Source organism: Leptodactylus fuscus, chromosome 2 (genome assembly GCF_031893055.1).
Source record: "Leptodactylus fuscus isolate aLepFus1 chromosome 2, aLepFus1.hap2, whole genome shotgun sequence".
Classification (NCBI taxonomy): domain Eukaryota; kingdom Metazoa; phylum Chordata; class Amphibia; order Anura; family Leptodactylidae; genus Leptodactylus; species Leptodactylus fuscus.
Window position 1 is genome coordinate 218,741,190 of NC_134266.1, and position 15,979 is coordinate 218,757,168.

Consider the following 15,979-nt stretch of genomic DNA (forward strand, 5'->3'; position numbering starts at 1 on the left):
TTACAGAGCACATTACATTTGTATGCACATAGCTTTGATATGTATGTTACTTTAGTAGATTTAGAGGAAAACAATGTTGAAATATTATGCAAATGAGGTAGTTGTTGCACTGGGGGCGGGCCTTCAGCCTTGGGAGCATGGTTCTTCATGTTCAACTAGGATGAGCAGGAGAATGAACTCCCACTGTATAGGGTAGCAATGGTAGGAGATGGTAGGAGTCTGAGTGACAAGAACGGTGATCCAGGGAGCAGAAGGCCCGCCCCCCGTGCACCAACTGCCTCAACTACAAAGTTGTTTGTCCTCAAATCTATAAAAGTGACATACATACTACGTTATGTTGTGTATCACTGTAATGTGCCCTATAACATGGTGCAGACAGTTCAGTACACTTGGGATAGATGGTAGACTCCTTTTAATCTTTCCATATGATACATATGATCTTGCTCTCACAATGCCTGTGACTTTTGCATGATAATACTGATCTATGTATTTATTATAGCCTATACAATTATATGAAATGAATGCTTTGTAATGTATTGACCATCACAATTTCACAATGTGCTTATATCCATACATACATTTTCAGTGTGAATACCCGTATGCACAAACATTATTGCTTTTGGTATATTCTGATGCACATGTTTTTTCGGAAGGTCTTTTTATTTTACACTTGCCATCCTGTTTCTCAACTATTATATATGTTATATCAAGTCACTCCTTTGAAGCTCTCCTTCCCTTCCTCCTCCCAGTACCAGTTTGGCTCCCCAGATCCTCCTTTTTCCTCGTAGCGGGATATTTCGCTGAGAGTCAGGTTTTTTTTATGCTGTCTTTCTGATTAATTCCCTTGGTCAATAGAAGATTGGCTTTCTCTGGCTGCGTGAGACACACACTGAGTTGTGCTGAGGCATCCCCATTCACTGCACTGCTGTGGGAGTGAAGACATACTCCACTTTAACTCCATAACAAAGAGGCTATCGCTTCTCCGCCACAATGATTGTCAGCACTCAACAGAACCTTGGGACAGAGCTGGTCAGTATATATGAAGATTCATTTACTTATGTAGAGGGATGCAATGGAGAGCTGACTATAGGCACAAATGAATAGGCTCACTGCAACATGGGGCTAGATGTGTAGCTGATATTATTGCTAACTGCATGTCTGGTACCTTCACTACCTTCACTTCTACATGGGATGCACCTTTCATATATACAGATAACTTCATTGTCCAGGTTTATGCTTAAATAACCACCAGAATCCTCAGGTTAATACGTCTAGAGGTTTATTCATCCCTTGACAACTGTGTCTTATGTTATTGATTATGCATTGTCTATATAGAGTCTACATTCCAGAACTAGAATAAGGGAATTCCACATTGCATTGGCTTAGACTCACCCTTCTATAATGGGGCAAACACCTCCTATTTTACTGCAGCCTTTCCGAGAACACTATATATACCAGTGCTAACCTATATATTGCATGCACTGTATATATTTTCTTCCATGTATCATACACAGACAAATAATTCTCTAGGTTCCTCTTCTGCTTTTATTAACAACCTGTAAGTTAGCAGTATCCTGTTGCAGCATACTACTATATAGCCAACTGTCAGACACAATAATGTCTATTATGTACGGGTTCTCGCAGCCAGATGGCAGGATGTCACCGAAATGCATGAAATCTACTGGTGTCTGTTTACGTTGAAGATAGCAATTAGTAATGGCAGGGCTGCATGTCACGCTTTGTGCACATTTCTTCTTTTTTATACAGTCTGTATAATGGTGAATTTATCACTCAGTTATTTTCTGCAATTGCAGTCACGGCCACACATTTGCAGAGCTGTAGGGAGATTAATCTGCATGAATAGCTCGGTTTACATGGTGTGAGCTTCAGTTTACAGTCTGGAACTCAATGAATGCTCTGCTGTAGCGTACTACTCTGTTATGAGGACATGCATGAGTATCTTTTAGAGAAAAGCTTGGATATCTATCCAGTGTGACCATCATCATCAGTACTGACAACCTCTAATGTGACTGCTCATTCTTATAGAACATGGTAATCCTATATAAGACGATAAGTCGGAAAATAAGTATCCAAATATTTTCCTTCCCTTGGAAACATTGGTTAATAGAATTTTACAGACATGGTTATTAGAGATGAGCGAACACTAAAATGTTCGAGGTTCGAAATTCGATTCGAACAGCCGCTCAATGTTCGTGTGTTCGAACGGGTTTCGAACCCCATTATAGTCTATGGGGAACAGATACTCGTTAAGGGGGAAACCCAAATCCGTGTCTGGAGGGTCACCAAGTCCACTATGACACCCCAGGAAATGATGCCAACACCTCTGGAATGACACTGGGACAGCAGGGGAAGCATGTCTGGGGGCATCTAACACACCAAAGACCCTCTATTACCCCAACATCACTGCCTAACAACTACACACTTTACACACTCAATACCACCTCTCTGACAGTAGGAAAACACCTTGAAACATGTGTATTTGGCACTTGCAGTGAGGAGAGCTTGTCACCAGCAGTGAATTTGGCCCTTGTAGTAAGTTGAGGTTGGCACCAACATTTGTTTTGAAAATCAGGGTGGATTGAGCCTCTAACCAGCAGAGTTTGGGCAAATTCATGGTGGAGGGAGCCTCTAAACACCCCAGTTTGGGCAAATTCATGGTGGAGGGAGCCTCTAAAAACCCCAGTTTGGACCAATTCATGGTGGAGGGAGCCTCTAACCAGCCCAGTGTGGGCAAATTCATGGTGGAGGGAGCCTCTAAAAAACCCAGTTTGGACCAATTCATGGTGGAGGGAGCCTCTAAACAGCCCAGTTTGGGCAAATTCATGGTGGAGGGAGCCTCTAACCAGCCCAGTTTGGACCAATTAATGGTGGAGGGAGCCTCTAAACAGCCAAGTTTGGACCAATTCATGGTGGAGGGAGCCTCTAACCAGCCCAGTTTGGACCAATTTATGGTGGAGGGAGCCTCTAAACAGCCAAGTTTGGACCAATTCATGGTGGAGGGAGCCTCTAAAAACCCCAGTTTGGACCAATTCATGGTGGAGGGAGCCTCTAACCAGCCCAGTTTGGGCAAATTCATGGTGGAGGGAGCCTCTAAACAGCCCAGTTTGGGCACATTCATGGTGGAGGGAGCCTCTAACCAGCCCAGTTTGGACCAATTAATGGTGGAGGGAGCCGCTAAACAGCCCAGTTTGGACCAATTCATGGTGGAGGGAGCCTCTAAAAACCCCAGTTTGGACCAATTCATGGTGGAGGGAGCCTCTAAAAAACCCAGTTTGGACCAATTCATGGTGGAGGGAGCCTCTAACCAGCCCAGTTTGGACCAATTAATGGTGGAGGGAGCCTCTAAACAGCCAAGTTTGGACCAATTCATGGTGGAGGGAGCCTCTAAAAACCCCAGTTTGGACCAATTCATGGTGGAGGGAGCCTCTAAACAGCCCAGTTTGGGCAAATTCATGGTGGAGGGAGCCTCTAACCAGCCCAGTTTGGACCAATTAATGGTGGAGGGAGCCTCTAAACAGCCAAGTTTGGACCAATTCATGGTGGAGGGAGCCTCTAACCAGCCCAGTTTGGACCAATTAATGGTGGAGGGAGCCTCTAAACAGCCAAGTTTTGGGAAATTCATGGTGGAGGGAGCCTCTAACCAGCCCAGTGTGGGCAAATTCATGGTGGAGGGAGCCTCTAAAAAACCCAGTTTGGACCAATTCATGGTGGAGGGAGCCTCTAACCAGCCCAGTGTGGGCAAATTCATGGTGGAGGGAGCCTCTAAAAAACCCAGTTTGGACCAATTCATGGTGGAGGGAGCCTCTAAACAGCCCAGTTTGGGCAAATTCATGGTGGAGGGAGCCTCTAACCAGCCCAGTTTGGACCAATTAATGGTGGAGGGAGCCTCTAAACAGCCAAGTTTGGACCAATTCATGGTGGAGGGAGCCTCTAACCAGCCCAGTTTGGACCAATTAATGGTGGAGGGAGCCTCTAAACAGCCAAGTTTTGGGAAATTCATGGTGGAGGGAGCCTCTAACCAGCCCAGTGTGGGCAAATTCATGGTGGAGGGAGCCTCTAACCAGCCCAGTTTGGACCAATTAATGGTGGAGGGAGCCTCTAAACAGCCAAGTTTGGACCAATTCATGGTGGAGGGAGCCTCTAAAAACCCCAGTTTGGACCAATTCATGGTGGAGGGAGCCTCTAAACAGCCCAGTTTGGACCAATTCATGGTGGAGGGAGCCTCTAAACAGCCCAGTTTGGGCAAATTCATGGTGGAGGGAGCCTCTAACCAGCCCAGTTTGGACCAATTAATGGTGGAGGGAGCCTCTAAACAGCCAAGTTTGGACCAATTCATGGTGGAGGGAGCCTCTAACCAGCCCAGTTTGGACCAATTAATGGTGGAGGGAGCCTCTAAACAGCCAAGTTTTGGGAAATTCATGGTGGAGGGAGCCTCTAACCAGCCCAGTGTGGGCAAATTCATGGTGGAGGGAGCCTCTAACCAGCCCAGTTTGGACCAATTAATGGTGGAGGGAGCCTCTAACCAGCCCAGTTTGGACCAATTAATGGTGGAGGGAGCCTCTAAACAGCCAAGTTTGGACCAATTCATGGTGGAGGGAGCCTCTAACCAGCCCAGTTTGGACAAATTAATGGTGGAGGGAGCCTCTAAACAGCCAAGTTTTGGGAAATTCATGGTGGAGGGAGCCTCTAACCAGCCCAGTGTGGGCAAATTCATGGTGGAGGGAGCCTCTAAAAAACCCAGTTTGGACCAATTCATGGTGGAGGGAGCCTCTAACCAGCCCAGTGTGGGCAAATTCATGGTGGAGGGAGCCTCTAAAAAACCCAGTTTGGACCAATTCATGGTGGAGGGAGCCTCTAAACAGCCCAGTTTGGGCAAATTCATGGTGGAGGGAGCCTCTAACCAGCCCAGTTTGGACCAATTAATGGTGGAGGGAGCCTCTAAACAGCCAAGTTTGGACCAATTCATGGTGGAGGGAGCCTCTAACCAGCCCAGTTTGGACCAATTAATGGTGGAGGGAGCCTCTAAACAGCCAAGTTTGGACCAATTCATGGTGGAGGGAGCCTCTAAAAACCCCAGTTTGGACCAATTCATGGTGGAGGGAGCCTCTAAACAGCCCAGTTTGGACCAATTCATGGTGGAGGGAGCCTCTAACCAGCAGAGTTGGTGGAAATCAGGGTGGAGGGAGCCTAGTATTAGCAGAATTGTGCAACGCTTATGGTGGATGAGTATGAGGATGCGGAGGAATTGGAGAGGTTGAGTACAGACATGGAGTTTCATGTTGGGGTGCTTTACACAGGTGGGCACAAAAATGACGGCTCTACCCAGTGGTGGTTCATTTTTATCAAAGTGAGCCGGTCGGCACTCTCAGCTGACAGACGGGTGCGCTTGTCAGTGATGATGCCACCGGCTGCACTGAACACCCTCTCAGATAGGACGCTGGCGGCAGGACAGGACAGCACCTCCAAGGCATATAGGGCAAGTTCAAGCCACAGGTCCAACTTCGACACCCAATACGTGTAGGGCGCAGAGGGGTCGGAGAGGACAGGGCTGTGGTCGGAAAGGTATTCCCGCAACATGCGCCTATACTTCTCACGCCTGGTGACACTAGGACCCTCCGTGGCGGCACTTTGGCGAGGGGGTGCCATCAAGGTGTCCCAGACCTTAGACAGTGTGCCCCTCGTTTGTGTGGACCGGTGAGAACTTGGTTGCCTACTGGAGGAACTGCCCTCCCTGCCGCCAACGTCACATGCTGGAAACATCTCCATCATATTCTGCACCAATTGCCTGTGGCAAGCATTGATGCGATTGGCCCTCCCCTCTACCGGAATAAAAGACGAGATGTTGTTTTTATACCGGGGGTCAAGGATAGCAAAGATCCAGTACTGGTTGTCCTCCATGATTTTGACAATACGCTTGTCGGTTGTAAAGCACCCCAACATGAACTCAGCCATGTCTGCCATAGTGTTAGTTGGCATGACTCCTCTGGCCCCACCGGAAAGTTCAATCTCCATTTCCTCCTCATCCTCCATGTCTACCCATCCGCGCTGCAACAATGGGACGATTCGAAGTTGCCCGGAAGCCTTCTGTATCACCATCACATCATCGGACAACTCTTCTTCCTCCTCCTCCTCCTCCTCCATTAAACGCAGTGAAGCGGACAGATGTGTGGACCTACTCTCCAGCTGTGACGGATCGGATGCTATCCCTAACTCCTCTGTGTGATCTGAGTTATCCCTGATGTCAATCAGGGATTCTCTCAGAACACACAAGAGCGGGATTGTAAGGCTCACCATCGCATCCTCAGAGCTCACCCTCCTTGTGGACTCCTCAAAGACCCGTAGGATGTCACAAAGGTCTCTCATCCATGGCCACTCATGGATGTGAAACTGAGGCAGCTGACTTTGTGGCACCCTAGGGTTTTGTAGCTGGTATTCCATCAAAGGTCTCTGCTGCTCAACCACTCTATTCAACATCTGAAACGTTGAGTTCCAGCGTGTGGGGACGTCGCACAAAAGCCGGTGTTGTGGCACATGCAGGCGTTGCTGGAGAGATTTTAAGCTAGCAGCGGCTACTGTCGACTTGCGAAAGTGGGCGCACATGCGCCGCACTTTCACCAGTAGCTCTGGAACATTGGGGTAGCTCTTTAGGAAACGTTGCACCACTAGGTTGAAGACGTGGGCCAGGCATGGAACATGTTGGAGTCCGGCAAGCTCCAGAGCTGCTACCAGGTTCCGGCCGTTATCACAAACGACCATGCCTGGGCTCAGGTGCAGCGGCTCAAACCATATTGCCGTCTCATCGAGGAGGGCATCCCTCACCTCGGAGGCAGTGTGCTGTCTGTCCCCCAAGCTGATCAGCTTCAGCACAGCCTGCTGACGTCTACCAACGCCAGTGCTGCAACGTTTCCAACTCGTAGCTGGGGTCAATCTAACAGCGGAGGAGGAGGCGGTGGCGGAGGAGGAGGCGGTGGCGGAGGAGGAGGCGGTAGAGGAGGAGGAGGAGGGGGGTGTTCTTCTCGTGTCCCTGCCAGGAATGTTAGGCGGGGAGACGAGGTACACCGGGCCAGTTTGGGAAGCAGTCCCAGCCTCAACTACATTCACCCAGTGTGCCGTCAGTGAAATGTAGCGTCCCTGTCCGCATGCACTTGTCCACGCGTCGGTGGTCAAGTGGACCTTTGTGCAAAGCGCGGAACTAAGGGCCCGCCTGATGTTGAGTGACACGTGCTGGTGCAAGGCGGGGACGGCACACCGGGAGAAGTAGTGACGGCTAGGGACGGCATAGCGAGGTGCCGCAGTTGCCATCAGGTCCAGGAAGGCGGGAGTTTCAACAAGCCGGAACGCCAACATCTCCTGGGCCAGCAGTTTAGCGATGTTGGCGTTCAAGGCTTGCGCGTGTGGGTGGTTAGCAGTGTATTTCTGCCGCCGCTCCAATGTCTGAGAGATGGTGGGTTGTTGTAAAGAAACGCCTGATGGTGCCTTTGATGGTGCAGGAGAAGGAGATAAGACAGGACCAGGGGAGGATGAGGTAGAAGTCAACAAAGTGGCGGAGGCAGATGAAGTGGTGTCCTGGCTCGTCCTCTGGAGTGCATCGCCAGCACAGTCAGCAGTGGCAGTGGCAGAGGCAGAGGCAGTGGCAGAGGCAGTGGCAGTGGCAGAGGCAGTGGCAGTGGCGTGAACGGCAGGCGGCCTTTGTCCTGCCGTTGCTGCCTGCCACTGATTCCAGTGCTTGGATTCCAAATGACGGCACATTGAAGTGGTGGACAGGTTGCTCTTCTCAGAGCCCCTAATCAATTTCGAGAGGCAAATTGTGCAGACAACACTATATCTGTCCTCGGCGCATTCCTTGAAAAAACTCCACACCTTCGAGAAACGTGCCCTCGAGGTGGGAGTTTTTCGGGGCTGGGTACGAACTGGAACATCTTGGGAGATTCCGGGTGTGGCCTGGCTTCGCCTAAGCTGCTGACCTCTGCCTCTGCCTCTAGCTACCCTTTTTGGTGCTGCACCTGCCTCAACATCCACACTACTTTCCCCGCTTGACATCCCCCCTGTCCAGGTCGGGTCAGTGTCCTCATCATCCACCACTTCCTCTTCCAACTCCTGTCTCATCTCCTCCTCCCGCACAATGCGCCAGTCAACTGGATGCCCTGACGGCAACTGCGTCACATCATCGTCGATGAGGGTGGGTTGCTGGTCATCCACCACCAAATCGAACGGAGATGGAGGAGACTCTAGTGTTTGAGCATCTGGACACAGATGCTCCTCTGTTAGGTTCGTGGAATCGTGACGTGGAGAGGCAGGTTGAGGGACAATGAAAGGAGCGGAGAACAGCTCTGGGGAGCAGGGACAGTTTGGGTTATTGTTCTGTAAAGCTTCGGAATTTTGGGAGGAAGGAAGACAAGACTGTTGGGTAATAGGAGGAGAGGAGGCAGAGTCTGACTGGCTGCTGGACAATGTGCTGTAAGCGTTCTCTGACAGCCATTGCAAGACCTGTTCCTGGTTCTCGGGCCTACTAAGGTTTGTACCCTGCAGTTTAGTTAATGTGGCAAGCAACCCTGGCACTGTGGAGTGGCGCAATGCTTGCTGCCCCACAGGAGTAGGCACGGGACGCCCTGTGGCTTCACTGCTACCTTGCTCCCCAGAACCATTCCCCCGACCTCGCCCACGGCCTCGTCCACGTCCCTTTCCGGGAGCCTTGCGCATTTTGAATTCCTAGTTAGAAATTGGCACTGTATACCAGTAGTAAAAATTGTGGGTGCACGTAACCCCAATATATTCTTTGAATTCCCAGTCAGAAACTGGCACTATATGGCAGTAGCAAGAAATGAGGGTATTTATAACCCCAATATATTCTTTGAATTCCCAGTCAGACAATGGCACTGTATACCAGTAGTAAAAATTGTGGGTGCACGTAACCACAATATATTCTTTGAATTACCAGTCAGAAACTGCCACTATATGGCAGTAGCAAGAAATGAGGGTATTTATAACCCCAATATATTCTTTGAATTCCCAGTCAGACAATGGCACTGTATACCAGTAGTAAAAATTGTGGGTGCACGTAACCCCAATATATTCTTTGAATTCCCAGTCAGAAACTGGCACTATATGGCAGTAGCAAGAAATGAGGGTATTTATAACCCCAATATATTCTTTGAATTCCCAGTCAGACAATGGCACTGTATACCAGTAGTAAAAATTGTGGGTGCACGTAACCCCAATATATTCTTTGAATTCCCAGTCAGAAACTGGCACTATATGGCAGTAGCAAGAAATGAGGGTATTTATAACCCCAATATATTCTTTGAATTCCCAGTCAGACAATGGCACTGTATACCAGTAGTAAAAATTGTGGGTGCACGTAACCCCAATATATTCTTTGAATTCCCAGTCAGAAACTGGCACTATATGGCAGTAGCAAGAAATGAGGGTATTTATAACCCCAATATATTCTTTGAATTCCCAGTCAGACAATGGCACTGTATACCAGTAGTAAAAATTGTGGGTGCACGTAACCCCAATATATTCTTTGAATTCCCAGTCAGACACTGGCACTATATGGCAGTAGCAAGAAATGAGGGTATTTGTATTCCCAATATATTCTTTGAATTCCCAGTCAGACAATGGCACTGTATACCAGTAGTAAAAATTGTGGGTGCACGTAACCCCAATATATTCTTTGAATTACCAGTCAGAAACTGGCACTATATGGCAGTAGCAAGAAATGAGGGTATTTGTATTCCCAATATATTCTTTGAATTCCCAGTCAGACAATGGCACTGTATACCAGTAGTAAAAATTGTGGGTGCACGTAACCACAATATATTCTTTGAATTACCAGTCAGAAACTGGCACTATATGGCAGTAGCAAGAAATGAGGGTATTTATAACCCCAATATATTCTTTGAATTCCCAGTCAGACAATGGCACTGTATACCAGTAGTAAAAATTGTGGGTGCACGTAACCCCAATATATTCTTTGAATTCCCAGTCAGAAACTGGCACTATATGGCAGTAGCAAGAAATGAGGGTATTTATAACCCCAATATATTCTTTGAATTCCCAGTCAGACAATGGCACTGTATACCAGTAGTAAAAATTGTGGGTGCACGTAACCACAATATATTCTTTGAATTACCAGTCAGAAACTGGCACTATATGGCAGTAGCAAGAAATGAGGGTATTTATAACCCCAATATATTCTTTGAATTCCCAGTCAGACAATGGCACTGTATACCAGTAGTAAAAATTGTGGGTGCACGTAACCCCAATATATTCTTTGAATTCCCAGTCAGAAACTGGCACTATATGGCAGTAGCAAGAAATGAGGGTATTTATAACCCCAATATATTCTTTGAATTCCCAGTCAGACAATGGCACTGTATACCAGTAGTAAAAATTGTGGGTGCACGTAACCACAATATATTCTTTGAATTACCAGTCAGAAACTGGCACTATATGGCAGTAGCAAGAAATGAGGGTATTTGTATTCCCAATATATTCTTTGAATTCCCAGTCAGACAATGGCACTGTATACCAGTAGTAAAAATTGTGGGTGCACGTAACCACAATATATTCTTTGAATTACCAGTCAGAAACTGGCACTATATGGCAGTAGCAAGAAATGAGGGTATTTGTATTCCCAATATATTCTTTGAATTCCCAGTCAGACAATGGCACTGTATACCAGTAGTAAAAATTGTGGGTGTATATAGCCCCAATTCTATTGCTAGGGGACTTGCAGGGTATTTCTGGGGTGAAGGTGGGGGGGCACACCGTTGGAACGGGTATCGGGGTATATATCGGGTATACGGGAATACACTGACAGTGTATTCCATTCAGGATCCTGGGAAAGCTGGGTTGCGGCGATTGAGCCCGTTAGTGCCACGTTACACTGACAAGCTTCTCCCTGGAATTTAGCTCTTATAAGAGCTGTTGGTTGTCTTCTCCTTCCTATCCTAGCCTGTCCCTGCCTACCCAGAATCTAACCCCTAGCTAACTGGACGGAAACCTCCGTCCCCGGTGAATTGCAAGCTCAGAATGACGCGAAGCTGGGCGGCGCTGTTCTTTTAAATTAGAGGTCACATGTTTTCGGCAGCCAATGGGTTTTGCCTACTTTTTTCAACGTCACCGGTGTCGTAGTTCCTGTCCCACCTACCCTGCGCTGTTATTGGAGCAAAAAAGGCGCCAGGGAAGGTGGGAGGGGAATCGAGTAATGGCGCACTTTACCACGCGGTGTTCGATTCGATTCGAACATGCCGAACAGCCTAATATCCGATCGAACATGAGTTCGATAGAACACTGTTCGCTCATCTCTAATGGTTATATGTAGGACATAATTACTATGGAATATTGAGATCTGTTAAAGCGTACCTCCAGTATTAAAACAACTTTTCATAAATGAATAATGCAGGTGAATATAAGAAATTCTGTAATATATCTTATTAAAGAAAAAGGCGTTGTTCTCCATTTATCAGGTGGAATTACTTCTACCATAGAAGTGTATAGAGGGGAATAAGAAACCATTGGAGAAGACACAGATTGCAGCTTCTAAGCTCTATTACACTTGGTTTCTTTTTGTGCTACTATATGTAGTAAAATAATGCTCTGCCGCTGTGAAGAAGGCTACAAATCATTTAGTAGCCAGCAGAAGTTTCTCCTCCCCCCTTCCCTCTCCATATACTTCTGTGTGTGACAGTGGTTACAGATACAGGTGCTATTAGAGATAAGAGACTGATGGAAGGTGAGGGAAACAGCCTGATAAGTGAAGAAAGAAACATAATTACTTAAGTGGATTCTACTGTCTCCCCATCATATTCAACTGCTACCACCACATTACAGAGATGACTACAGCAAAAAACAACAGACCTTTTGTAGATTTAGAGAAAAACTACTTTATACAGGGCAGTTCAGGAAAGAGATGTTCGTGGTCTGTAGAGCAAGAGCAGTGCTCCAGGAAGCTGAAAGCCCACCCCCAGCGCACCAGTGAAAGCAGTTGAATATGCTTGGGGTGGTCATATTCTCCTTTTAATGAACTATATTATAAAGTTTATAATATTCACATGTTCTTCTTTTCTGAAAAGTTGTTTTATCATTTTAGATATTCTTTCAATTATTATTACTATTATTCAAGGTCTGGAATAGGTCAAAATTAGAGATGAGCGAATTGCGTTCGATCGAGTACATGTTCGATCGGATATCAGGCTGTTCGAGATGTTCGATTTGAGTCGAACACCAGGTGGTAAACTCACTAAAAATTCGATTCCCCTCCCACCTTCCCTGGTGCTTTTTTTGCAGCAATAACTGTGCAGGGGAGGTGGGACAGGAACTATGACAACGGAGGCATTGAAAGAAAATCGGAAAAAGTAATTGGCTGGCTAAATCAGGTGACCTCCAATTTATATGAACAGTGGATTTAATATCTGGTTCATATGAGACTGTGAACTATGTGACTGTGAGACAGGGATAGATGTACTGGCAGGGTTAGCTAGGGATTACCTTTATTTAGGTGGGAATGTCACCCACACAGCTCTTTGGGGCTCTATCTGGTCGGGATCCCTGTCAGCTTGCGATATGCGCGAGCTGAATTTTTCCCATAGGAATGCATTGACCAGCGTTGATTGGCCGAATGCCATACAGAGTACAGCATTCGGCCAATCAACACTGCGTTGAATGGCCGAATACTGTACTCTGTATGGCATTTGGCCAATCAACGCTGGTCAATGCATTCCTATGCTGAGATGTAGCAGTGCTGGCCTTGCGCTCAGCTTGACTACTCTGGAGATGCAGCCAAGCTGAGCGCATGGCCAGCATTGCTACACCGGAGAACTACTGAACCCTGCTGCACACTCAGCTCTACGGCATCAGAGATGCGCTGAACCCTGCTGCACACTCAGCACTGCTGCATCAGAGATGTAGCAGAGCTGAGTGTGCGCTGAACCCTGCAGCATACTCAGCTCTGCTGCATCTCAGCTTTTTATTTGGTTTCTACTTTTATCAACTAATTTAAATATATATACTGTATTTTTCGGACTATAAGACGCACTTCCACCCCCCACCCCCCAGATTTAAGAAGAAAATGGGGGGTGCGTCATATAGTCCAAATGCATTGCCCTGCTCCTGCCACTACTGGCTTCCTGCAGTAGTGGAGAGGGTGTCCCAGCGGTGCAAACCCATCTCTATCTGTTGTGCTATTACGGTGGATGCCGTGTCTGTAAAGATAATGGCGAACACTCTGTTGCAGAGTGGTCGCCATAGCTACCGGGTCTCCGCTATAATGTACAACCGAAACCCAGAGTTAATGCCCATGATCAGAGTCCACTCTAAGGCTGGTCTTACACGACCATAGTTTAAGTCTGCAAATGGTCCGCAATTGAGGGTTTTCAATTGCGGACCATTTGCGGACACATTATACTCAGTGCGGCCTCTTACACCACCGGATATTTATCCGTGGTGTTGGTGTGCCGGGCTGCAACCGAGGTCCGCACTTTTTAGAGCATGTCCGTAATGGCCGCAATTCACGGCACTGCACGGGCTCGCCCATAGAACTCTATGGGTGAGTGCGGCAGCTCACGGACATCTGCGGAGTGTAAGTTGATGATCAGCAACTAGTGTTGTTGATCAGCAACTTGCGGACCGCAAAGGCATTACGGTCGTGTAAGACCAGCCTAAAGCCTTAGTCTTATGGTCCGATGCGTCTTATAGGCTGAAAAATATGTTTGTTTTTTTATAAAACATACACATTAAATCACAATTCCATGAAGGTGCCTGTTCTTATACAGTACCAAGTGGCAATTTGACAATACTGCCAATGTCTACTTTCTGAAAATATATAGGTGGTGGGGGGGGGGGGGGTGATGATTTTTTAACATTGTAATTTTTGGTTTTATATGTTCATCTCAAAACTGTAAACATTGCTCTGGCTGCCAAAGGTGCAAAATATCCAGAGACCCCTGACAGCGAAAGAGTTAAAAGATAATTGTTACAACAGCAAACATCAATGGATGGAATGTATTAGGCAATTGTATTAGCAGTCAGTTCCTGCAGTTGACATGTTGACAGCAGGGGAAATAGACACGCATAAGGATCTAAGAGAATTTGACAAGGGTTAAATTGTGATGGCTAGATTTGTTCATAGCATGTGCTAAGTTGCAGGTCTTCTTGGGAGCTGACAATATGCAGAGGTTAGTGTCTAACAAATGTAATCCAGTAAAGATCAAATACAGAAATGGTGAGCAGGTCATTTGTTCACGCAGCTCATTGATGCATTTGGAGAGTAAAGGTCAGCACAAACCGTAGCACAAACTGCTGGAAAGGTTAATGATAGAAAGTTGTGAAAACGCATAGTGTATCACAGCTTGCTGTGCAGGGTTGACTAACCACATACCAGTAAGGTTAGATTCACACAGACAAATTTGCCTCCCATTGTTTTCAATAGGAGGCAGTGATGGGTACTTATTTTTTCAGCATGTATCCTGTTCTATCTGAGGCTATTCAGCATGCAAACCAAAGGCGGATAGCTGATGCTCTGCTTCGACTTTCTGCCACAGGCTATACAGGGATATGAAGAGGAATTTGAGGCAGAAGACCTCAAATTCCTCTGTGTGAACATGCCCTAAGAGTGCCCATGCTGACTCCTGTCCATCTCAGAAAGCACCTACAATAGGCACATGAGGATCAGTAGCAAACCGCGGTGCAGTGAAAGGAGGTAGCCTGGCCAGAGGAATTACAACGATCATATTAGGGCTGGACAATTTTTCCTAAAATTAAAATTTGAGTCTTTATTTAAAGAGCACCTATGCGCCGCACCTCCCATGAGGCGACCTGAAGCGAGCACTTCAGGCGGCGCTATGTCAGGACCCCAGGGAGGGCGGCATTTTTGATTACGTAAGCCAGTCCAGGACAAGCTGTCCTGGACTGGCTTAGCACCGAGCGGTGGTTTGGGGAGGCCACTGGAGCAGCGCTGCTCCAGCAGCTTCCCCTCACGCTCAGGCAGAGAGCAAGTCCTCTCCATGCCTGCTCTCTGCCTTCGAATGGCACTAAGCCCCGCCCCCTTCATGGCACCACGCCCCTTAGCTCCTCCCCCTCCTCCGGGGGGGGGGGCTTTCTGTAGTTCGCCTGGGGCGGTGAAAGGGGTAGGTTCACCCCTGCCTATCGCTACCTCCACCATCTCCAGTTCTTAGCATCCATTAATAGGCGCGTTCTAGCAGCTTCTACAGTTCCCGGCCCCTGGTGGATCAGGTGACTGCCGGGTCAGAGGGAAACCATATCATGGCAGCTCCCATAGCTGTGTACACAGTGCTTGTTGAGTGCTGTGTACACAACAATCAGGAAGGCATGGATTGTAATAAACCCTCCCTGCCTTCTATAGAGGAGCTCCGACTGTAGTTACAGCCGCCTCTCCCGGTCTGCAGCTGTATGGTTTCATGTATAGGCTTAACACTGAAAGCACATACAGGTATGTTCTTGTAGGGTTAAGAGTGGACTGCCCAGATGTATAAAGTCTATGGGTCTTTCAATGGGATAATGCGCTCTGCCTAAATCGTTCAGTAATTATTTCCTTCATTTATTTTGCTTACTTATACAGCGCCATCATATTCCACAGCACTATGCAGATATTTTTATCACTTACTGTCCCAAGTAGGGCTCACATTCTAAATTCCCTATCAGTATGTATTCTATATCTAAATTCTCTATCAGTGTGTGGGAGGAAACCAGAGTATGTGGAGGCGACTCATACAAACACAGGGAGAACATACTCAAACTCAAGATTCCAGCGCGGCTAACCAATGATCCACCATGCTGCAAATTATTCAGGAATGACAAGGCTTTCAAGTGTAGACTTGGCCTTCAAAGTCCCCACTTCTCATTCCAGTGGAATGTCCTGGAAGAACAAGTCTAGTTCATAAGGATCACATATTGCAGGTTCTAGGATATAATGGATCTATATCTTGATACCAGA

The 15,979-nt window shown here is 47.1% G+C and overlaps 1 protein-coding gene across 1 annotated transcript in view; it reads left to right on the forward strand.

Annotated features, from left to right (window-relative positions):
• Positions 1-919: 919 nt before the first annotated feature.
• Positions 920-15,979, forward strand: part of LOC142195647 (inactive dipeptidyl peptidase 10-like) — a 110,745-nt gene continuing 95,685 nt past the window's right edge. Inside the window, exon 1 of the mRNA XM_075265580.1 lies at positions 920-1,029. Within this exon, the coding sequence (XP_075121681.1) occupies positions 991-1,029 (39 nt within the window). The 5' untranslated portion in view covers positions 920-990. The remainder of the gene's footprint in view (positions 1,030-15,979) is intronic.